Source organism: Mya arenaria, chromosome 8 (assembly GCF_026914265.1).
Source record: "Mya arenaria isolate MELC-2E11 chromosome 8, ASM2691426v1".
Taxonomy (NCBI): domain Eukaryota; kingdom Metazoa; phylum Mollusca; class Bivalvia; order Myida; family Myidae; genus Mya; species Mya arenaria.
Window position 1 is genome coordinate 3,596,578 of NC_069129.1, and position 25,305 is coordinate 3,621,882.

General features: G+C 35.2%; 1 protein-coding gene and 1 long non-coding RNA gene across 8 annotated transcripts in view; one reads left to right on the forward strand and one right to left on the reverse strand.

Annotated features, from left to right (window-relative positions):
- Positions 1-1,475: 1,475 nt before the first annotated feature.
- The window catches only part of LOC128243253 (uncharacterized), a 34,943-nt gene continuing 11,113 nt past the window's right edge, over positions 1,476-25,305 (reverse strand). For 2 of the 7 annotated variants that reach the window (XM_052960897.1, XM_052960896.1), the window contains 18 exons: positions 19,481-19,619; positions 18,963-19,069; positions 18,515-18,662; positions 17,880-18,108; positions 17,309-17,375; positions 16,875-16,989; positions 16,432-16,579; positions 15,381-15,527; positions 12,750-12,795; positions 11,795-11,979; positions 9,820-10,167; positions 9,469-9,627; positions 8,551-8,723; positions 7,405-7,554; positions 5,966-6,107; positions 5,290-5,546; positions 2,635-2,711; positions 1,476-2,154 (listed from right to left, as the gene is read on the reverse strand). In XM_052960897.1, coding sequence (XP_052816857.1) covers positions 1,913-2,154; positions 2,635-2,711; positions 5,290-5,546; positions 5,966-6,107; positions 7,405-7,554; positions 8,551-8,723; positions 9,469-9,627; positions 9,820-10,167; positions 11,795-11,979; positions 12,750-12,795; positions 15,381-15,527; positions 16,432-16,579; positions 16,875-16,989; positions 17,309-17,375; positions 17,880-18,108; positions 18,515-18,662; positions 18,963-19,069; positions 19,481-19,619 — 2,879 coding nt within the window. In that variant the 3' untranslated portion in view covers positions 1,476-1,912. Of the gene's footprint in view, positions 2,155-2,634; positions 2,712-5,289; positions 5,547-5,965; positions 6,108-7,404; positions 7,555-8,550; positions 8,724-9,468; positions 9,628-9,819; positions 10,168-11,794; positions 11,980-12,749; positions 12,796-14,379; positions 14,455-15,380; positions 15,528-16,431; positions 16,580-16,874; positions 16,990-17,308; positions 17,376-17,879; positions 18,109-18,514; positions 18,663-18,962; positions 19,070-19,480; positions 19,620-20,966; positions 20,994-23,417; positions 23,445-24,692; positions 24,735-25,305 lie in introns of all 7 variants that reach the window. The other 5 variants (XM_052960893.1, XM_052960895.1, XM_052960898.1 and 2 more) reach the window with 5 other exon arrangements.
- On the forward strand, positions 18,194-20,196 carry LOC128243254 (uncharacterized). Its single transcript, XR_008262803.1, has 3 exons — positions 18,194-18,246; positions 18,986-19,130; positions 19,465-20,196. It is a non-coding gene; the product is annotated as an uncharacterized LOC128243254 (long non-coding RNA).

Below are 25,305 nucleotides of genomic sequence, written 5' to 3' on the forward strand. Positions count from 1 at the left end.
GCACCTCCAGGGCGCAACCAGACTTGACCGAAGGGGTATTTTTTTAACAATTTGGCGAAGAACCTCTCCATAAGGCTGCATTCCAGCTTAATATGAGCTGGGGCTCACTGTAACCAACAACCCAAATAAATTATTGCCAATCTCAACTAGTTGAGAGCTATACCAATTAAGCTGTGTTTGCACAATTTCTACATAAACGTTATGCCATACAGAGCGCCACTTTGTCACAACGTGTTAAAGAATAAATGAAGTTGTAAAAAGGTAGAAAAAGCATTGATTATTTGAATTGCGGTCAAAGGTTTTATTAGACTGCTGACCAAGACGTTGACTGTTGATCAACTGACACTCAGCACCAAAAAAGGTCCTTATCAAGGGAAACCTACCACTGAAGTTCCAGGGCTTCTTGTCAACCAATTCTAGAGTATTTTTTGCAGACAAAGTTTTGATAAGACTCTTGACCTTTGACCCACTGATCTTAAAACAACAAGAGTTATCACTGAAATTATCATGGCCGTAGGTAAAACAGTTGTTAAGTTATTGTTAGGGTCAAGTTTTCAAGAGTTGACCGTGACTTTAACCTACTGAACACATCAACATTAATGGTTATCGGTATCAATTCATCAAGGCCACCCTACAACTTAAGTTTCATGGTCCTTTGTTACTGTTCTGGAGCTTTTGTTTGGACAAAGTTTTTATGCGATTGTTTACAGTGAACTTGACCCAGGGTGTGTATACCACGTGATAAATTGCGTCATAAATGCACCATGGGGGGGGGGGGATATTTTGCTTTGAATGACGATTTTAAACAAAACTAAATGCACTATTTCTTCACAATTTCAAATGAAACATAGCGCAGTCAACACTTCGACAAACCTTTTCACCAAACGGCCGTCTGTCAAAACATTATTTTAGAAACAGGTTTGTCGAAGTGTTTGATAAAACTAATCATCTCATCAAACACCGGTTATAAAACGAAGGCAGGGCTCTTTAAGCGGCATAGACTGCCCTTTGTTTCATTTAAAATGGTGTACCAAAATAAAACTTATCTTTGTTGTAAGTCTTCATTTTAAGCAAATTGTTGCCTTCCGATGTAGCATGTATGACGTAATTTAACATGTGGTATACACACACTGTTGACCTTTGGCTGTCTTACTCAAAAACCATGAAGGAGTCATCTAGCTCAAGCTCATGGTCTTTGGTCAAACTGTCCTTGTGTTTTTATACGTACCACCAAAATTAACAATTTATATTCTTTTAACCCTAGTGCCCATTTTTGCAAAAGAAGGCATATAAAAATAGTTTCTAAAGCTAAATACCCAGATACTTCTACAGAAAGCAAGGTTTTGAGTTACATATCCCAATGATAAACAGAAAATAAGATGGTGTCGTAGGTATACATCACTATTCATCAGTGAAATACAAACTGACTTTCAAGTTATAATTGCTGAAGACACGTGGAATTACAAAAACAAGTGTAATATTTCACAACAATTTACTTCTTTTTATTTTGGACAATAATTCAAATACAGTGAAAACAATAACAATGAAATAACATGCAGGTGTAGAAAAGCAAATTTATACAAACAAAATAGATCTTGCAAAGTAAAAGGTATCACAGATACTTAAAACATTTAAAAATTGTAAAGTTAGCAAATCCTGGCAATTCAAGAATTGTATAAAATATTTTTTTACAAATCAGCAGTTTGTATTTAAGTTTAAAGGCACGTAAAAATTAAATGCAAATCATGCTCTGAATAATCAGTAGGTAGCATGATTGATTATGTCAACTGTTCTTATTACATGGCCTATGCATGCTCATGAGTTTATAACTAGTCCCTTATAACTTTCAACACTTTTGCTGAAAATAATCAGCCAATCACAGACTTTATTAAATCACACAAATTTTAACCAATCACATTGCAGCTGCTATTGCATCCTGAGGTACCATGGACTGAGACGGTATAAAATATTTCTGGGAAGATTTAAGCGTTATCAGTACTGGTTCCCGGAATCTTGCATCAAACTGGTCCAGTACATTTGGGAACGGGTTCAACATAAGAGGCTTCATAGGGAGGTTGATGCTGTTCACAAAACCACTTATCTCCCCTGGCATAGGAGGATAACCCCTCGCATTCATTGCCGGGTAACGGTAATCTGGAAAGAAAATTTGATTTTTAATCAATTAAATAAGCTGCAAAACAGAAATGATACTTTTTAAATGTACATGAAGAACCTCTGTACTAAACAGGCTGATAGTCAGTAGCATCTTGTCATACTATTCCTAAACATCCAGATGCTGGATCTCCTCTCCTCTAATCAACTCTTTTTTTCACTCTAATATTAAACACTGTAATACATACTAGTATATGTCAGAAAGAGTAGGGTATATTATAATATTCAATTATAATATTTCCTTCTATGGCAGTTTTCTGTGTTATGATAGCTGGTATGATGTGATGTTAGCAAATCTGAATACAGCTGTATTGCACGAAATGGAATATGGCCAAACTAATTTGTGATATTTACTGCTCGCATTTTTTTATGGGTATATACATGGGTAAATAAAGAGTGCTTCAAAATGTAAGGCTGTTTTTGTCCTAGCAATCTTGATATATATCATAATGGTGTACGTACCGACATGAAGGTTGGTCTCGCGGTGAGGTCGACATTGGCTGGTGTGAGTCTCACCCAGGCGAACCAGGCTCGGCTTCCTGTAATACATAAACAAGAGGCACATCAGTGCCTGTGCTCCACTGGCCAAAAGGTTCAAGCAAAGACCACCTAACGAACATTTTCGTCAAGTTTCATAGAAATACAATCATCAATTTTTGAGGAGAAGTTATTTAAAAAAAAATTTTACTTTAATAGCTCTGGCTGCCATGTTGTGCAGTGGACCGAAATGATTTGGGCAATTTGAGTAAAGGAGCACCAAACAAACATTTCTGTCAAGTTTTATCGAAAAAAGGTCATCGGTTTCGACGACAAGTCGTATAAAGTTTTTTTTTATTTTTTAGCTCTGGCAGCCATGGTGTGCAGTGGACTGGAACCATTTAACAAATTTTGGTTAATGACCACCCAAGGAACATTTCTGTCAAGTTTCATCAAAATCTGATCATCAGTTAACATTTAATCTGAATAGATTATGAAGCAAATATCTAACTTGAACAAGAACTGACGAGATAGAATCGACTTGGTGTTTCACTTACACTTTTCGGCCATTTAAGTTAATAAAAATAGCTGTTTCATAAACTTTCAGAATGTCACTTAAACGAAAATTAATGTTCAGTCTATATATACTTTCCTATGTATAAATGTAAGGTTTTTAAATTGATCTTTTTGTGAGACATTTATGCTTATATGTTTACTCATAAATTATTATTGTTTAAAAATTATTTAAAGATGCTATACGTGAAAAATTAAGACATTATTTTTTTTTCTATTAAAGGGAGGTAATTCAGTAGTAAAATGTAATCAAAGCTATTAAAGCATGGCATTTCTTTTCTAACCATGTTGATATTATTACAGTCTATTCAAGCAAGATGCCTTTTGTTTTTACATAGTACCCATAGGTTCTGAAAAACAAGGAGCACTATTCCCAACAGAAGGATGTCACTCCCTATCACTGCATGAGCATCATAATAAAGAAATGTTTACTCAAACTGCAAGCTGCTCAATTGAAATAGGTATTTACCTCAAGCATACAGTTTTATAATGTGGCAAAATAGTCGGACTACTAGATTGTCATTCGGACTAGTAAAATATGCCATTATGCTAGTCCAACTGGCTAGTAGGTTAAAATGTTTTTCGTGAAGACTGCGGACGAGAAGTCCTTAAAGGTTTTTCTATTTTTAACTCTCGCAGCCATGTTGTGCAGCGGACCGGAACCATTTGGGCAATTTTGGTTAAAGGGCATCCCGATGAACATTTATGTAAAGTTTCATCAAAATCTGATAATCGGTTTCTGAGAAGATGTAGTTTAACGTTTTTTTCTATTCTTAGCTCTGGTGCCCATGTTGTGCAGCAGACCAGAACTGTTTGGGCTATTTTGGTTAAGGACTACCCAAGTAACATTTCTGTCAAGTTTCATTGCAATACGATCATCGGTTTCTGAGGAGAAGTCGTTTAAAGGTTTTTCTATTTTTACCTCTGGGGGCCATCTTGTGCAGTGGACCGAAACCATTGAAGCAAATTTGATAAAGGACCATCCAAGGAACATTTCTGTTAAGTTTCATCAAAATCTGATCATCGGTTTCTGAGAAGATGTTCTTTAAAGGTTTTTCTATTTTTTTGCCCTGGCAGCCATGTTGTGCAGCGGACCGGAACCATTTGAGCAATTTTGGTTAAGGACCACCCAAGGAACAATTCTGTCAAGTTTCATCAAAATCTGCCTATCTGTTTCAGAGGAGATGTCGTTTAAAGATTTTGCTATTTTTAGCTGTGGCGGCCATATTGTGCAATGGACCAGAACCATTTGAGCAATTTTAATAAAGGACCACCCAAGGAACATTACTGTCAAGTTTCATCAAAATCTGCCGAACCGTTTCAGAGGAGATGTCGTTTAAAGATTTTGCTATTTTTAGCTCTGGCGGCCATATTGTGCAATGGACCAGAACCATTTGAGCAATTTTAATAAAGGACCACCCAAGGAACATTACTGTCAAGTTTCATCAAAATCTGCCGAACCGTTTCAGAGGAGATGTCGTTTAAAGATTTTGCTATTTTTAGCTCTGGCGGCCATATTGTGCAATGGACCGGAACCATTTGAGCAATTTTGGTAAAGGACCACCAAAGGAACATTCCTGTGAAGTTTTGTCAAAATCCGCTTATCAGTTTCAGAGGAGATGTCGTTTAAAGTAAAAGTTTACGCACGCACGCACGCACGCACGCACGCACGCACTCACGACGGACAATCTGTGACGACATAAGCTCCATGGCCTTCGGCCAGTGGAGCTAAAAACAATTATGAAAAAAATAGATAAAGTTCGAGCTTCAAACAGTCAACATCATCTATGACTGACATTGATTCCTCACTAGCCCATATTGAGACTATAGTACATACTGCAGCATCAGCATAAAGAGAATAATGACCAGTAATTTAAATTCAATGAAAAATGAGATTTGTATTAGAATAATATTAATAATGTAATAGGTTGGCAATGGAAATGGGTCAAAATGTGAAATAATATAATCTTTTTCACTATAACATACCATCTTTTTTGTAGGACTTTTGTTTATATTACCCATCACCATACTGCTACATTGTTTTATCAGAGTTAATCCATCACTTACTGTGGTATTTTCGGCAAGACCAGCACGGTGTTTTTCGCTTGTACAACGTTCTCTTTGGAGCCTGGCAGACGTTTTCCTGGGGCCTTTATTGTCTCTAACTCCTTCTCCATCATCATGTCACAGAAGAAGTTCACTGCGTCCACATATGTCGCATTCTCGATGAGGGCTGGATCCGGGGGTCGGTCAAACGTCACTGTAACACCTTTCTTTGTACCGTCATCCAACGTGGTCACAGTCTCCTGGTCTGTACTGATTCCCTGCAATGGGTTAGGAGGAAATTTAGATAAATTAACTTTTAGGAAAGATAAGGAATAATATTTTTGGGCGAAATTTGAAATCATTATTTATTATTGTATAACTTATCATAAAATATTAGTAAAAATACTATTGAAAAAATAACTTAAGAAGTTTAAATTGCATGGATACAAGGTATAATAGAAAGATTTTTCATTATAATTTTTAGATCACTAAATATCTAACTCATGCAATTTTTACCTCATGATTACAGCCATCCATGTGTATATTTCAAAAATCTGACATTATTTATAAATAAAATTCTAGTAATGTAGCCGTCTTGTTTCATAGCGTTAACTCTAATAACCTTATTCTTCCATGGATGTTCTTTGCATAATCTTCAACTTACTCTTAACAAAAATGGTTTAATCAAACCCCATACCACAGATCTACGGAGTATCCCACGGTTTTGTGAGCTGCTGGATTTACTGAACTGATCACGGTTCATCCGGCCATGAATGTTCTGGCCTTTCTTCATCCGCTCTATGGCGTCCTCCATGTGTAACTTGTACGTTGTCATCCATCTGTGGGGTATGGTATATTATCAAGTCATTCCAGTTGTTACAACTCCTTTTGTGCGACTGTTTCATATCGTTTGATAAACAAATTTGCACCAGAGCAACAATTAAAAATGATGGATTATTTGACACAGAATATAATTCTTTTCCACAAATCTCAGAGTTTCATATATGAAATTATCGTTTGTGCTTGGTCAACTGAAAATACTCACCATGAAGCCGTTTTAATAGGGATCTTAGTTGATTTAATTCAGAAATTGAACTTATCATCATTAATTTTCTACATAATTGATTGAATTGAACATAAGCCAGTATAAAAAACACACAGAGTTGAAAAATATCAATTTGTGGTCATTTGTGACCTTTACACACATTAAAGTTTTTAAGGACTAAAATTCCATATTAAAGCGGCCCCCAGCTCTATGAGAACATCATAATCTGTGACGAAGTAGCAGACATTATCCTAATCAACCTTTGACCTTATTAGGTAGACAAATGTGGTAGCGAAAAGGTTCTTTATACTTGTTTGTTTAGTGTTAATTAAAACTATTATGCTTTTACCCCAGATCCAGTGTGTGTATACAACGTGATAAATGACATCATATATGCTGCATAGGAAGGCAACATTTTGCTCAAACTGAAGACTTAAAACAAAAATAACTTTTCTTTTACTACACCATTTTAAATGAAACAAAGGGCAGTGTATGCCGCTTAAAGAGCCCCGACTTTGTTTTACTTCCGGCATTTGATAAGGTGATTAGTTTCATCAAACACTTCGACAAACCTGTTTCCAAAATAATGTTTGGGCAGTGCTACGTCAGACAGCCGTTTGGTGAAAAGGTTTGTCGAAGAGTTTTAAGAAACTAAAATCTAATTCAAACTCTGGTAAAAGACCGAAGGCGGGGCTCTGTAAGTGGCGTAGACTGTGCTATGTTTCTTTTAAAATTGTGAAGATATAGTGAAGTGATCTTTGTTTAAAGTCTTCATTTGAAGCACAATGTTGTCCTCCGACGTAGCATTTATGACGCAATTTATAACGTGGTATACACACACTGAGATCTGTGGAGACATAAATTACAAAGGTAGAACTTCATTTGCTACTACAGAGTAGGTAGAAGAAGGTTGGATACTGGCTACGGTAACTACTTATTTTTCATTGTTGCTTCTACAGACAATAAATTTCAACAAAAGCCGAATTCATTCGCTGACCAGCGCATTCAGCACAATCCTGCTTAAGCCATGTTGAATAAATATAGGTTGCAAATATAATTGTGATCATTGTTTAGACCATGGTCCAATGTACCTGTCGAGCCACTGGTGGCACATCTTGCGGAGGTCCGCCTTACGGTCGTCTTCCTCCACGTTCCAGATATCCCAAGAGTCAAGCTCCCGGGGCAGGTACTTATGCTGGTCCTGAAGGCCTGCAGACTGGAAAATGGTGTTCACCAGGTCTCTGTGGGGAACAGAACAGTTCAATGTTACAAATGAAGGGAAAATGGGTCTAGCTCCTTGTTAGGCCTGCAGAACGGAAGATGGTGTTCACCAGGTTTCTGGTACAGAACAGTTCAGTGTTACAATTGAAGGGAAAATGGGTCTAGCTCCCATGGAGAGTTCTCGTGCTGGATCTTCAGACTGGATAATTGTGTTCACAAGTTGTCTGTGTGGGAAACAAGGAATGTATATGTACTTTAGGCTTTCACATGTGGTCATTAAAAATCACACAACTAATATCTCTTAATACTAAAAAACATGTAAGCTCATTCATAGAAGCCACTGTTCCTTAGGAAATGACAATAACATCAAATGCAGACTCACAAACTTGATGTCATTTACTACATACGGCTTTATAAAACCATGAAACGTAAATGCAGCAATTGGTAAGGATGCACAAACTTGGCCTATACATGGCCTATGTGATGTTTATTCATCCAAGATCAAGAAAATAAGCATTTAAGGATATACAGAAAATGACATATAATCCTGCTATTATCTGAAAAAATGTAACTTTCTGCCAACTTAAATGTAAAACTAGAATATAATTTATCAGATGCGTCGGCAGCACCTAGCATATTTCTGGTAAGATACATGTAACTCTTATGTTGTTGATGACAATAGAAGTCATCTACTGACCATGACCAATGTGTATACCAAGTTTGAAGCCTCTACAACAATTCTTGTCAAAAGTTAACTGATTAGGAAGTGTGACCCTGACAAAGTCTACACAGTAAAACTTATGACTCCTTGTGTCTGCCATGCTTTGCAGGCTTCAAATTCAACAGAAATAGGACTAAAGTGACTATTTTAATGATCTAAAAAGATTTTTTTGTAAGGTACCGTATTTACATATCCTTCCTCTAGACATAAACATGATATAGGGTAACCAGGCATCCAAAACTCATATAAAGGAGTATCAGAACCCATCAGACACTCACTATAAGCCATAGCGTACCTGACTTGTTTATCCCCGTCTAGGAACTGCACGAGAAGCTCGCTGACAAACTCTTTGTCTGGCACGGTTGTGAGTTTGTGCAGGGCGCGGAGGCACGTTAGAATGAATGCCCGCTGCTCCTCTAACATACAGGTGGGGTAGTCTTTCTGGTGGTTTAACACCACGGACATGCCCTGGGGATTACATTCATGTGTTAGGTTCACAAAACTTGTAAGTTATATGTTTGTTTTACAGCAGCACTCTCACAGTTATACCGTTTTTACAACTTTTTTTATTTTTTGTCTTAGAAAGAGCAAATTTTTGCGTAAATATCTGCAAACCAATGATAAAATATTGCTGAAAAGAATATCAGATCGCAGATATTCATATTTCCATTCGAAAATTTGTTTAATGGCTTAAACTGTTACTAACGGTTTAAGAAAAATGAATAAAACACCAAATTTTGAACTTGAATATAAAAATCTGCGATCTAATTTTTTGTCAGCAGTCTTATGTAACTGGATTTCATGCATTTTCGCAAAAAAATGGCTGGTTCATAGAGAAAAATAAAAAAAGTCAAAACGTTCTATCTGTGAGAGTGCAGCTTTAACCACAACTTTGATTCATATCTCTTTATTTGATCATGAAAATTAAGTCCATTTCAAAGGAATCAATGCGCTCTTTTTGTATGGTCTATGTATGTTTATTGGATAATGCTGTAGTGAAATATGAACTAGGAGATCTAATGTTTATTAAATGCTGAAACAACGCAATAAAGGACACTAACTCACGTCTTCCAACCATTTTCCCCTTAAGATATTCTTAATTATGATGAAAACGGACAGAAGTTGGATCTCAGTACTACCAAGAATAGTAAGATTTGAAAACCTAATCGTAAGATACAAAGGTTGAGAATATTATGTCAAGTGAAGTCCCCACCTTGATGACAATGTGTGCAACATTCTCTGAGAACTCGTCCTGGGCGTGCAGTATAAGTATGGCCTCTATTATGGGCGTCTTGTAAACATACTCCACCGTCTTGACCAGCTTCATCAGCTGGGACACAATGTTCTCCAGGGACCAAGGCTTCACTATCGCCTGTAAACATGCATGTATGAATAAAGAGTATGGCCTCTATAATTGGCATCCTGCATACATAATCCACCTTCTTGACCAACTAAGACATATTTGTCTTGTTAAATTTTTAACCCCGAATATAGTCTTTGAGTATCAATTACAGGATATATTGTATTATATTCTTAAGGAAAATGATAGCTATTGACAACTCACCGATTCATTAGAGAAGAACTTGTCAAACCACTCAACCCCCTTGAACTGTGTGATAAACCCCGGAAGAGGTGTGGGTGGGCGTGGTGTGGTAGGTTTCTCCGTGGTAACCGGCATCGGCGATGGACTACGAGCCTTCCTCGTCTGCTTAGACACATCTGGAGATGGTATGGTCTGAACAGGGGGTGGGGATTTGGGTTTGAGCGGAGGTGGGGGCCGGGATACAAGTTTCTTTATGGGCTTCATGGGCTTCACCTCCCCTGGTGTGGAGGGTGCTTTGCCCTCAGACGATTTGACAGAATCAAGGGTGGCCTGCTTCTCAATGGCTTTGGGTGGCTCCTCTTCTTCCTCCTAAACAAAAAAGGTAATTGTATCACATAACCTAACAAGGGTAATGATATCACATAACCTAACAAGGGTAATGGTATCACATAACCTAACAAGGGTAATTGTATCACATAACCTAACAAGGGTAATTGTATCACATAACCTAACAAGGGTAATTGTACCACATAACCTAACAAGGGTAATTGTATCACATAACCTAACAAGGGTAATTGTATCACATAACCTAACAAGGGTAATTGTATCACATAACCTAACAAGGGTAATTGTATCACATAACCTAACAAGGGTAATGATATCACATAACCTAACAAGGGTAATTGTATCACATAACCTAACAAGGGTAATGATATCACATAACCTAACAAGGGTAATTGTATCACATAACCTAACAAGGGTAATTGTATCACATAACCTAACAAGGGTAATTGTACCACATAACCTAACAAGGGTAATTGTATCACATAACCTAACAAGGGTAATGGTATCACATAACCTAACAAGGGTAATTGTATCACATAACCTAACAAGGGTAATGATATCACATAACCTAACAAGGGTAATTGTATCACATAACCTAACAAGGGTAATGATATCACATAACCTAACAAGGGTAATTGTATCACATAACCTAACAAGGGTAATTGTATCACATAACCTAACAAGGGTAATTGTATCACATAACCTAACAAGGGTAATTGTACCACATAACCTAACAAGGGTAATTGTATCACATAACCTAACAAGGGTAATGATATCACATAACCTAACAAGGGTAATGATATCACATAACCTAACAAGGGTAATTGTATCACATAACCTAACAAGGGTAATGATATCACATAACCTAACAAGGGTAATTGTATCACATAACCTAACAAGGGTAATTGTATCACATAACCTAACAAGGGTAATTGTACCACATAACCTAACAAGGGTAATTGTATCACATAACCTAACAAGGGTAATTGTATCACATAACCTAACAAGGGTAATTGTACCACATAACCTAACAAGGGTAATTGTATCACATAACCTAACAAGGGTAATGATATCACATAACCTAACAAGGGTAATGATATCACATAACCTAACAAGGGTAATGATATCACATAACCTAACAAGGGTAATGATATCACATAACCTAACAAGGGTAATTGTATCACATAACCTAACAAGGGTAATTGTACCACATAACCTAACAAGGGTAATTGTACCACATAACCTAACAAGGGTAATGATATCACATAACCTAACAAGGGTAGATGTCTTTTTTGTTTGTAAGGTGTTAAAGGCAATATAAGTTGGGGCAAAGGGCAATATAAAAATATTCATAATTTTACACAGATTTCAATTTTAATACGCCCAATTTCTCGAAAGTCCCTTAAGCAAAGCTCACCTTTTAAGTATATGTTTTGTAATGTTAACATGCAAGACTTTTCTTCATGAAAATATTTGCAAACTAACTTTTATTCAGTAAAATAATTATTAATTAAGAAATTTCGCTTTATGAAATAAGCTTCCTAAGCTTGTTACGCTTAATTACATTCGAGAAATGGGGGCCAAAGTCATTCGAGAAATGGGGGCCAAAGTCATTCGAGAAATTTGTAATTATTGACTGAAAATCACAAACCTTAGGTGTAGGAGGTTTAGCCATGATGTCTGCAAACTTGTTCTTGGGTTTCTCCGCCTCAGATAGCTTGCTCTTCTCTTTGAGGGAGCTCTTGGGTCGCTCGTCGAAGATGTTGGGTGAGTCCCGAACCTTCTCCTCCTCCTCATCCTCGCCCCAGTCCATGTCCAGGATACGGTCATCAAAACCTGGTGGATAGACGTTAACAAGAGGATTAAAAAATAGACGATTCAAACGAAAAGTGGAATTATGAGATTGGTCTTGCCAAAAATAAGCCATCAAACAAATGATTTTAAAAGTGCCCTTTTAAATGGCAGACAGACAGCTGTTTTGAAGCAATGCAATTAAAAGGATTTTAAATTATTTCATTTATGTTTTAACACTGCGATCAAATTATGTATGGACAGATTGATGATGATCTAAATATTGACGCCATAAGCTTGTCAATTATTAAGACCAAGCTATCTGCCTTGAGATACATATATGTATTGTATCTGGAAATATGTGTACTCAATTTCATTTGAATATAATTATCATGGCCAAGGTAAGGGCTTTTGCTCTGAGACAACATTGACATTGGCGAGGACACCATTTCTATGATATTACCTCAAATTATTTCATTGACAAAGGGACTAGCTAAAATTTACTGCAAAACTATGGTATCTCCTTGTATAATATGAGCAAGTTAGTTTAAACCCCCAGTAAATTTACATTTTGGTGACCGTTCCAAGGCAGTACCTAACAATCCTTGATAAACGTACCTAGTTTTTTATATATAGTATGTATGCACTGTGCTGTTTGTGGAGTTTTGTGCTGTTCTTCCATGTTTCTTGTTTGTGATTTTATGTTCTATGTCTTTGGCGTTTACCCAGTACCATTAAACGGGGTGTATGTTTAAACTTTTTGCTACTGAGCTTGTTTCTGTAGCTTTTCACATAAATATTGAATAACAACTCACCTTCCTCCTCCTCATCCAGGGCCTCGCCCTCCCCTGACTTGCCCCGCTGTGAAATATAAACACAAACATTGTCAACCATTGTGGCCATGATGGAGTGAGTGAACACTTAGTTAGGCAGAGTATATGAAACATTAGACATGTAACTGGTTGATTTTTCACATCGACAAAGAAATTGGGACATTGATAGAACATTTTACATAATTAGTGTCAGCAGCAGATGTCAATAAGTTCTGACAAATGCAAAAAAAAACACACACAGAAAAAATATTTTGCATTTAATATCTAAAACAGTTCTAAATTGTTATCATGTACAAACCTTACTACAATGGATTTTTAACCTTACTCAGGTCAGACAGTTATTAACGATAATATATATTCATTTATATTTTACATTTTCATGAAAAGCTAGCACAATCATAGAAAGGACTAATAGGTTTATATTATAAAAGTTATACAATACTCAACGACCTTGAGCCCGTTTCATTAGATGTTTAAGCTTTTAAATCACTTGATTTAGAGTGTGGTAAGCTTAGGTGGAGGGGGGGAGTTAGATTTAGATAAAATGAGAACCATAAGAATTAGAATTAAGGATCAAAATACATAGGTAGAAAATGTTCAAACTCAAGTTTTGAAAAGCATGGTTCCGAAGTATAAAACCACTTTTGAAGAAATACTTAAATGTTCACGAAACTATTTTTTTAACGAAATCGGAATTCAAATATAATTTGTATTTTAAACATATTCTACTAATCGTAGAATTATAATTGTGACATCGTCAGTGAAAATGGGTCCTGTCCAGGAGAAAATCACATTCCTTGGTCAAGTGCAGCTGATTCTGGTTAATTTTATGGTTTGGTCAAAATCAGCCAAAAAGTTCATTGATTGGTTGATATTTACCATTCAATTTTTTTAAATATGCAAACCAACGGAAAGATAACCTGCGGACATTAACTCATCCAGGTTTTATACAAATGGCTGCTGATCAGATTTAAAAAAAATATCATGACGAATGTGCGGAACTAAATTTGATATAAAAAAATAGCTGCATTATGACCTGCTTCAGATTCAAAATTCTTGAAAAAAACATAATGGCGGAATCTTCCACATTTTTGTTGACAATGTCAGAATTACCGTATATAGAATAAACCAATTCAGATGGTATATCAGACAGAATACAATAATAAAACAACTAATATCACTGAACAAGGCATAGTAAAGTATATTATAGATATAAAAAGTAACATGAGGCATAATTTTGGAAAACTAGCTGAAACTACAGTAACAGATTAGTAGAAACTTGAACAGTTGGACTAGAGGTGCAGTTTCAACAAAACAACAATGTGGCAGTTCAAAATTTGCAATCTAAAATAAACAGTATATTATTATGCCTGAAGCTATCTTGCTCTTTCCATTTTAATAACAAAAGTTGCATATCCCTTTGTAATATAAACCTTGCATTTTTTTTTTAAATAAATAGTCTCCCCCAATTACTTTTTAAACAAACAAATCATTCAGAACAATTTTGCAAACCTTACTGAATAATCATTACAACCAAAGAGCAAGATTTCTAGAACTATTAAGTACAATTCTGGATACACACGGCGAGTGATGGAGACTTCACATTACCTACCATGTATTGGATATTTTTTACCACGATTTGACTTGCCCTGCGTTTCTCCTCCATAGCTTCTCTACGATCCCTTTCCTTCAGGGAACAAACATCTCCATATATAAATGGCCATAAACAGTTGAACAAGGTTTTTTTAGCTAATTTACCCTTTCTGCGGATAGGACTTATTCTGCAACCAGCTTGGGAACATAACCAATTATATACATGTTTCATGTTTTGTTTATGCAAAGTAGACTCCAGAGCAGCTTGATTTTATTGTTCAATCAATGCATGAATTTACCATATAAATCGTTATGTCGTTCATCCATCTTTGTATATATATATATATATAATGGCCTCATTCATGTGCTGTGTATATGTGAAGTTAGTGATGGGATGACTGCAGGGGATACTTCTGGAGATCATACTATATTTTCAACAAGGATAAATTGTTTTAACACAATGAATGGAAAGATTTACTGGTCACATGATAACCCTGGACAAACAAATGCATGTGGACTTGAATTTGATATATTCTTTTGTTTAACAAGGTATGTAATTATGGAGGGCTGTCATGATAAGATTGAAGCATTATATCATTTGAATGTCAAGAAGTGAAGTTTAGATTGTCTCCCTTTAATAGACTGCTAAATTCCACAGGAATGAACAGCTAGATGACCGCATCATTGCAAATAACCATCAGCTGTTAACAATTTACTACTGAACTTCCTCTTACCAGCTTTGATTATTGTCATTATTGTTAGCTAGAAAAACCAGCATAAGAGAATACATGAAACAAAAATGAAGTAATATACATTTTCAAAACGTAATTTTAAGTCATGAAATACACGACTTAGACTAAAACAAGATAAGAGCTATTAAATAGACCAACTCCAGGCTGTAAATAGGTCATAATATAATTAGTAAGACCCTGAAAAATACACCAATCATTAACAGAAATATAGGAAATGACTAAGAACTAGTCTACATGAATGAAGTGGAGTTGTATTCCCTGTACTGACCACAGACGCGGAAGTGAGTTTTGAGCCACTTCTATGACTGGAACCTGGCTTAGAGCCAGGAGTCCCTGATTTTACATGCCAGCTGTCCAGGGACGGCCATTTATCTACGTTCAAATTGGCTGCTCTTCTCTCCTCTGCTTCCCGCTCCTTTATGTTTACATATTTAGTATTTGTTTGTTATAACATGTTTAAAATGAGTGTGTGATTTACAGACCACAAAACCAAATTTTGTTATCTATTTTTTCAATGAAATTTGCAGGAAAAAGTTGAATTAGTACTAGTAAGCAGCTTTATTTTAGATTTTCACATACATATTTAAGCAGAAAGCTGTCTCTTGATTTGTTAAACACACATTAATAGAAATAAGCCGTATGTTTTTGGGGTTTATGTAACTAATGTCCTTTAGTTTCCATCCTATAAATGTTTAGAAATATATGATGTTCAACGTTTTTTTTATCTAGAATTTCTACCTTTAAATAATTTAAATACATGATTTGTCCTTGTATACATTTATAAGAAATAATGTTGAAATAATTCCATAATAAAGCATGCAAGAACAAAATGGTAGATCTGTTGCATAAATAAATATACTTACAACCAAACATGCATATCACATTTATGATACCATGTTGGATAATAACAAACATGCAAATTTATAAATAAAAATACTCTTATTATTACACTTTATAACACATTTCGATGATATCTTACATTTTGAAATAACAGTCAACAACAAAATCAAACTCAACAAATCCTCAACAAATTAACTAAGACTATTTAATGAAACTTCTTCAGTGAGGGGCAAGCTAGAGTAAGACTGGGAAGAAGAGCTCAACTTTCAAACTTCTCTCGATTTGGAGCAGAGGGAGTTGTATTATATACAGAGTATTAAACAAATCCTGATTGGATAGAAATTTCTTTATATTTTGTGTCCATCTTCTCTTGTAAGTCAAAATCTAGCTTGAGCCCTGATGAGGTCTTTCAAAAGAAAAAATATCCTGTAAAAAAGTATCTGAACAAAAATAAAAGCAATAAAACCTTCCCTGCCTACCTGTTTGACCTTGTTGATGGCTGCCATCTGCTCAGCAGAGAACGACGGCAATTTCCACTCCTCGGTCTTGCGTTTCTGCAGACGGTTCTTGTCCACCGACGGCCATAACAGCTTCATCAATATAGAGTTCGGGACAAAACCATCAGCCCTGCAGGGAGGCGGTACATGCTTACTACTTGTTACAAAGCAGTTATTTGATACAACATTTTATGATGCTTCTCTTCATTCCCAATGACTTAGCAAATGATTTATCTTACACATTTGTAAAATATGATACATAATTCAGGAGTTGAATCATGTTTTGAATCATCATGATCATAACTAAAAATTAGTCAACATTATGTAGAGCAGCCATAAAATTATCTCCTGTACCAACCTCTGATGCGGAAGTGAGGGCAAGTTTTTATTTGGGAGCACTATGACCGTTAACCTAGGGCGCATACCTGATTGGGTAAGCAGCCTTCAGTGGTGAATCTTCCGCCAGCTTGGGCTTCTTCACCTCTGACACTGGCGGGAAAAACCCGATTGGTTCCTTTTCAGGCACGTACTCCACTTTCTCTGCAATGGGAAATAAATCTGATTAGCAAAGGAGTAACAACAGTGATTGAAGAAAGAATGAAAGTGTGTTACTACAGCAAAGAAACACTCAAAAGGCTCCCTCACTGCAAGGGAAGTAATTCTCAGTAACACAGGGAAAGTAACTGGTGGACAAAAAAATAATTACACTTACTAAACATGTCACCACAAGGGCTCGGCCATTTACCGCTTCATTAACATAATGACAACAAATTTTCCACTTGCATCATATTTACAAAAAGACCCATTCATGTTTGCAGTGGTACAATTGCTTTCAATATTCTAGGTAGAGTTACAGTACCTGGTTCTTCTGGCTCCTTCAATGCGTCCTTCACTCTGTCCTCTGAGTAGAGATCATCTTTCGGGATCTGTGGCAAACAGTATATTGAAGTATATATTTTGCTTCATAAAGTCATGTTATGGTCAAGGCAAGTCGCTTGTATTCTTAATATGATGCTGAACCACTCTGATATAAAAATACATAACTATTAGTCCAAATTGCATTTAATTGATTTTAAACACACATGATATCCCTGAACAAATAAAGGAACATGAACTTGGATTCAATATATTCTTCTGTTAAACAAAGTAGGAAATTAACGAGGGTAATACCATTTCAGAGTCATATCAATTAAAACACAATGTAGTAGCTGTTGTATAGATTTGGCAATTATGAAACAGTTTCTACAGACACATGCACCATAAGTTCTATTTAAAGCAATGGCAAAAGCACCAATTCAACAGAATGTCAGCAGTATAAAATCATATCAACATCACAATAGTCAAGCTGCTTTTTATGCACTTTTTTGCATTTTTACTTAATGATATGCACTACCATACCTGACAGCATTCATTACTTATCAAAAACTTACAGTAAGCCTAGGCTTGTCATAAAACATCTTCATGTACTGTTTAAAGGCCACTTTCTTCGTCTTGGCCGTTGACTTGGGTTTCTTCTGTGAGGATAGCTGCCCATTCCGGATCTTCTCTAGTTCATCTTCACGATTTTGGAGCAGGGCGAAGGCTTTCTCCTTTATCAAACGTTCTCTGTTGATCTCTTCTAGCTCCGCTGGGCTTAGGATGTCTGTAAACTGCTTATACCTGGCAGAAGAGAAGAGATATGGGTGGTGTGTAACCTAGTAGAAGTTCTCTAGGGTACAGGTTTATACACATGATGTCGGCAGGTGAGCTATGTATAAATGACGACTGTAACAATGATTTACACAGGAATAAGTTTAGGTTTGTGTCAGGATAAGCATTCTTCAGGTCTCAGAATCAGGGAATACCAAGGAAAAGAAACTCCAGTGGTGTGAATGTCCTTCATGTCCATGAAGAACCACAAATACACTCAATTATTCATTCTATATCAGTCCTTACTGTACATGCTTCACAGTCTGACATGTATGTTATACAAAAATCAACATTACTATAAATTTGATAATTCATCAAAATAAAAGATTTTTCTACACACTATCCTCATGCATTTCAAAACCAAACCATGGCCTACTTGAATGAAGAGTGTGAGTTTTTCATGCGAGAAAGGTCGTTTTTGTTCATTCTGGTTGTAAGATCTGTGTTTTCTGGAATTGGGCCCTCCTCCTTGTGTTGGTTAAATCTCATGGACACCATCCGGAACATGTATGACTTCGGCATGTCTGAAGTGGGAGGGGAGATTTATGAGGCATTGAACTTATAACAATGTCAATATCAGAAAGAAAAAAAAACTTAACCTTAGCGGTTCTGTTTCATATACAAAAATGTTTCAAATAGCTTGCTGTCCCTTCTGAAAGAGATTTGGTGTCTCATCTATTTTCCATCATACACTCATATCTCATAAAGTCATAATAATTTCATACAAAAGTAACAAACTTTTAAGACTAACAGACATCATTTTTAGAACATTTTCAACATTTTTATCAGATAATTGAACATCTATGACATGATAGATATCTTACAAGCATAATGTGGGATCTTGTAGAGATGGTTGCCGATGCCGACCAGAAGGTCACCCCGGGAGCTGCAGAAGCTGACACTGTGGGGCACTGACTTCAGCTGGAGTAACCTGTATGGACATTAACAACATAGGAGAGCTATCTTCAAGGTCAAACAAAACATTATGCAAGGTATATAGATATCATTAATGTTTAATAAAACATCCACGAAATGTCATACCATAAAATGAAATAATTGTAAGTATGAGTAATAAGAAATGAAATTTACAGAGGTTTAAAAAACAATTAACACTCGTATTAAGATAACAAGAATCAATGTCTGATTGGTGTCAAATCCATTTCTCATCTTAAAATGATCTCATTGTCATGTCATTCCAAAGTCAAATTTAAAAACTACAACAATTGTACTACTAGTATTACAACCAAACAAAACAAAAGAGAAAAATAGATCTCTTCAGCTTTAAGTCTACATTGTTGAACAGGGCATTTTTCATTTCCTTTCCAGCACCAATTAATTTTACCTGACGAGCATGTTTGTGTCGTTCCATATTCGTACGGTGCCATCGAGACTGCAGGAGGCATACAGCTTGAGGCGTGAGCAAGCGCTTATGCCTGTGATGGACTCAGTGTGGTCATCTCCCGGCTCATGGTCGTAACGGTCTGCAGGAAATGTGTATTTTTGTATATTTGTACAGGTGGAACATACAGATAGACTCAATATGTTTAAATAAACTGAATAAAAACTACTATTACAAATATATCTGATATATTTAACTTTTAAAAAGTATTCATTTTCAAAGCTTGTCCTATGAATTATTTATGTTTTTGAGCCTTAAAAAATCTCTAAAAAAATTGTGGCATGCTTGAAGTAAATAATAATTACTAATGCAAATTAATTGACAATGCATGAACATAAATGAAGGTTGAATAAACACCTTAGCTAAAATCTGGGGAGTTTAAATTTGTGTAACATTTGAATATTTTCATGGAATTGTTGTACTGTAACATATGTAATGACTAGCAACTATATTTGTACCTGTATGGCCTTGGTTATACATTCAACATGCCTCAGAGGAAAGCAATACAATTAATCAATTAATCAATTAGCTTTGTCATTAAGATTCAGATTATATAAGCGTTCAGCACTGAAGACATACTCAAATGAAGAGAAAATACTGAAAAGTTCATCGATCAGGTCAAAATACTTCAAGAAAATTAGATGGAAAATTAATATAACATGCACATACAGTTAGGATTTGTTCATTGTTTTAAAGCTGAAACAAGTTTAGATTTCCAGATACACGATGATACAATCATCTGCCACTACCAATTGATGCAGATTGTTTGAATTTTGCAAGGGTTAATCAAATAGCATTTAAAACTTTAATTCATTCATTCATCAATTATTCCCAATAATTAAAGAACAGCAATGACAATTTATATTGCCGCAAAATTGAAACAATCTGCATTATATACAGAAATATATTACTCTGCCCATGCAACCTTCTTTGTTACATTGCATCACTTCAAATAGTTTACATATTATTTACATGTATAACACACATATATTTGTCCAGATGTATTTCACATACATAAGCGTTTAAAAATTTATTAATATTTTACATGTATTGCGCATTATCAGTATCTGATATTTGGTTAAATGTTTTTCTGCAATGAACACATTTTTATGGAATGTTTTTTTTATAAATATTCTTGATTATATCAGATATTGATAGGTTTTTACAGTTTTCTTCTTGAAAGGCATCAACATATCCCAGATCTGTGACCAAATTAGAATTTGAAGATTTCAATATTTTAAAGTGATTCATTGCAACATGCCTATTGAATTAATGCAAGGGCATGTTTCTACAGCCTACAGAGAAAATGTTTACTCCATAAAATTATAATGTTGACTTTCATTTTTTTATTGAAAAAGTCTGGGATACGCATCTCCCCCATCAGAGCAACAATCACAGGTCGTTACATTGGTGTCCTGTCCATACTTACAATGGTCCCCAGAATCAAATATTTTCTCTAGACACCAGGCAAAACATAACATTAGTACGGTGAATAATTATGATATAATATATATGTACTATGACTTAATCAGTATGAAATGGTTACTAGTATACATAGTAAATAAGGTGTAGTGAGAAATATATATATGTATGATATTATAGATTGATAGTGTATGCTGACGCTAGTCTGGTCACCAGAAAGGGGCGTAACTCAACACTGATTAAAGCCAGAGTGGTGGGCCTCGCTACATATGTGGGTATGATTTATGGCAGGCAACAGTTGCACGTGATTATATTCAAAGTTTTATGTGTAAAAAATATTATGGCCAATGGCAATGTTCAAGATTTTGCATGTTGGCACCAACACCGATACATTGACAATAACACAAGGGCTATCACAATACCTTGTCTACTTTTCCCGGAAAAAAGTGACTAGACATGTGCATGATGTATGTTGAAATTTTATGGAGCTAAACAAGAATAAAACTGTAGAAAAATAAGTATCTAAAAATTATGTGCAATGCGTCAAGGCTGTTAGTACCATATCTAAATATGACAAAAAAATGCCTTGAAACAATATGTACCAAATATCAACTTCTTGCATTAACCTACAGTATCTCACAATTGTTTTATATCAGAATGATTCACAATGAAGTATAAGGTCAAGGTTAAAAATGATTATTTTAGTTATAAATGTATTCAGGCCTTAAATGTTTTACCATTATCAATCATTTACAATCATAGAGAATACAACAATACAAGTAGAGTATGGGGGTAGAGACTTAACCATCGAAGGGCAGGATGTATACAATTATAATAGCTTTATAACAAAGAATATGCTTTTGTTTATTTTGTATAATACTGCATAACTCACACATCAAAATAACAGAGTCTGAGTCTGAATCTGAAATTTCATTGCAAATGGTATCAACATCAACACAGTTGTACATAGATATCTTATAACAAGAAACGCGGCAATGCAACGAAACCAGGTTTTTAATGATTGACAGAAAAACTTCAGTCTGTGTATGTTTTTTTAGTAACAGTGACCTTGACCCTAGGGACCCCAAAAAGCAATCCCATGAAAGATATCCATAAACTTTTCCTATAAATCAAGTTTGGTCAAGAAATGTTAACCCTAACTAAATTATTCCGTTTCAACCATTTTTCTATTTTAAGAAACAGTGACCTTGACCTTAATCCCAAACGCAATCCCCTGAAAGGTCTCCATAAACTCTTCCTATAGACCAAGTTTAGTCAAGATATGTCATCCCAAACTAAAGTTATTTAGTTTCAACCATTTTTCTATTTTTAGTAACAGTGACCTTGACCTTGACCCTAGGGACCCCAAACGCAATCCCATGAAAGGTCTCCATAAACTCTTTCCATAGACCAAGTTTAGTCAAGATATGTCATCCCTAACTAAAGTTTATCAGTTTAACCGTTTTTCTATTTTTAGTAACAGTGACCTTGACCCTAGGGACACCAAATGCAATCCCATGAAAGGTCTCCATAAACTCTTCCTATAGACCAAGTTTAGTCAAGATATGTCATCCCTAAATAAAGTTATCCAGTTTCAACCATTTTTCTATTTTTAGTAACAGTGACCTTGACTTTGACCCTAGGGACCCCAAAAGCAATCCCATGAAAGGTTTCCATAAACTCTTCCTATAGACCAAATTTAGTCAAGATATGTCATCCTTAACTAAAGTTATTCAGTTTCAACCGTATTTCTATTTTTAGTAACAGTGACCTTGTCCTTGACCCTAGGGACCCCAAACTCAATCCCATGAAAGGTACCCATAAACTCTTTCTATAAACCAAGTTTGGTCAAGATATGTCAACCCTTACTAAAGTTATTCAGTTTCATAGGTAAGTTTGATGCCGTCTGGCCGCCCGCCCGCCCGCCCGCCCGAACAACGACGTTACTCATTCTAATAACCAGGTTTCACTGTGTGAAAACCTGGTTAAAAATGGATCTTACATGAGTTGCCATTTAATTCACACATTTATGAAATGTGTTCGATAAAAGTTAAAAAGTGAGCATTTAGTTTAAAAGTCCAGCAAATCATAGTTACATTTTACATTCAAATTGTAAACCTTGATTCAGCGCATATGACAATAAAACTGTCATCAAGTTGAAATACAAAGTTTTTATATAACAAGATCTATTTCATAATACAAAGAAACCAAAAAAAAATGAATTTTTACTACAAACAGTGTTCATACTTCAATGAAGAATTCATATTACAAAATTGAAGCTTTACAAAATTGAAGCTTTAGAAAAGTTGAATTCTTATTACAATGTTAAAGTAAGTCAGAGCGAAAGTAGGTCTAAATGTTTACCTAGTAAATAGATCATGTAATGTTAAAGGAGCAAAGAGGAACAATTTATAAATACTATATATAATATATGTGAGAGAAGGATAAGTTAAATTACCGCCCGCAGCCTCGTCCACCACAAGTTCTGGATTGGTATAGCTTGTTTATTTCATATGATTTTACAAAGCACAATGGAAATATAAATTTTATTCCATATTGCAATGGCGAATAAGTGGTTTGCTTTCGAAGCACAATGTAAAATTTTAAGTTTATCTTAAAGCATAGTCATGAGAAATGTGCTTTCAAAGCACAATGGGAAATGTGATTCAAGTACAATGGGTAATTTGATTCCAACCCAAATGGGAAATTTGTTTCCACAGTACAATGGGAAATTTGTTTCCAAAGTATAAATGACACTGGGAAATTTGCTTTCAAAGCACAATGGGAAATTAGATTCCAAAGCACAATGGGAAATTTGATTCCAAAGCACAATGGGAAATTTGATTCCAAAGCACAATGGGAAATTAGATTCCAAAGCCCAATGGGAAATTTGATTTCAAGTACAATGGGTAATTTGATACAAAAGCACAATGGGAAATTTGATTCCAAAGCACAATTGGAAATGTGATTTCAAGTATAATGGTGTAATTTGATACCAAAGTACAATGGGGAATTCATGTTTAAAGAACAATTTGAAATATAAAAATTGCTTTCAAAGCACAAAGGGGACATTATAATATGCTGTTAAAGCATAATTTGCAATGTCATGTTGACAAACTTCTAAGATCTTTAACCATATAAAGTTGTTGTAATTCATGCATATTCATGGTAACTGAATGACTCCTTATTTTCTAATGCTGCAGTTCATTTTTTATTAACAATACATATCAATCTTGACTGCAGTATTAGTATCAAAGGTTCTTGAAGATGATAATTTAGCACCAGCTCTTAATATCAAGCACTTAGAGAAATTCACCACTGCCATGATGGAATCTAGATTTCTGGGGCTGAGTTTTTGCTCTGCTATCACCAGGAAAAAGCAGATATTCTCTTTTCTTCGACGAAGGAGAAGTCTTGTCAGATATGCTTACAATAATATTTGTTAATTATGCACAATCATAATGAAATCTTAAATATGAGAGATAAGATGTATGTGAAGTTAGTACCCTTGTACCCTATATACAGCATTAAACCATTACAATAATATAAAATATATTCATGAAATGTGCAGCCAAGTGCATGAAAGTGTTTTGTCAATTACTGGCTTTCATCCCTTCCTCGCCTAGTAAAAAAAGATACAATCAAAACAATCACCGTGGAAATTGACTATGATTTCTACGAAAAATAAATAAAACTTGTGTGGAATCCATGACCATTATAATTTCTATTTTACCTTTTGGGTCAAGGGCATCCATTTGGACCTCAAATCCAAAGGCTACACCAAAATATCATCAAAGCATTAATTTACATCATTTTATTTGAACTAAACTGCAAAGGTAGCCATAATCTGCAATGCATCACGCCCGAGTCCAATTCCTTCGTAGAAAACAAGACTGAGTGTCTAATTCTGAGAGGGCAAGAGCAAATGTTACGGTGGGTTTCAGACCAAGGACCTCAAATCTTTGATTTTGTTATAGCTATGTAAAATGGCCTTATGTATGCCTGTATTTTATTTAGATATGGAAGCATATCATGTGAAAGCTTACTGTAAGCTGTGAACACAAAATAAGCAATATTCTGGCTAACATACCCTGTGAAATCAATTATTTCTGGGATGGTCTTACTCTCAATTAACTTCCATTTATTTTAAGTAAAATACTTATTATTCAAAACCTCTGATATTAAACTGAAAAGCATGCTTATGTTTTGACAACAATATTTGTATCAGAATTATACAGTCATCAATTTTGAAACAATTTTAGATAAAAAGGGCCATGCAACTTTTCCCAAATAAACCATACAGAAACCATGTTTTCACAGTTGTATGTGTTTAACTAACATTTAGA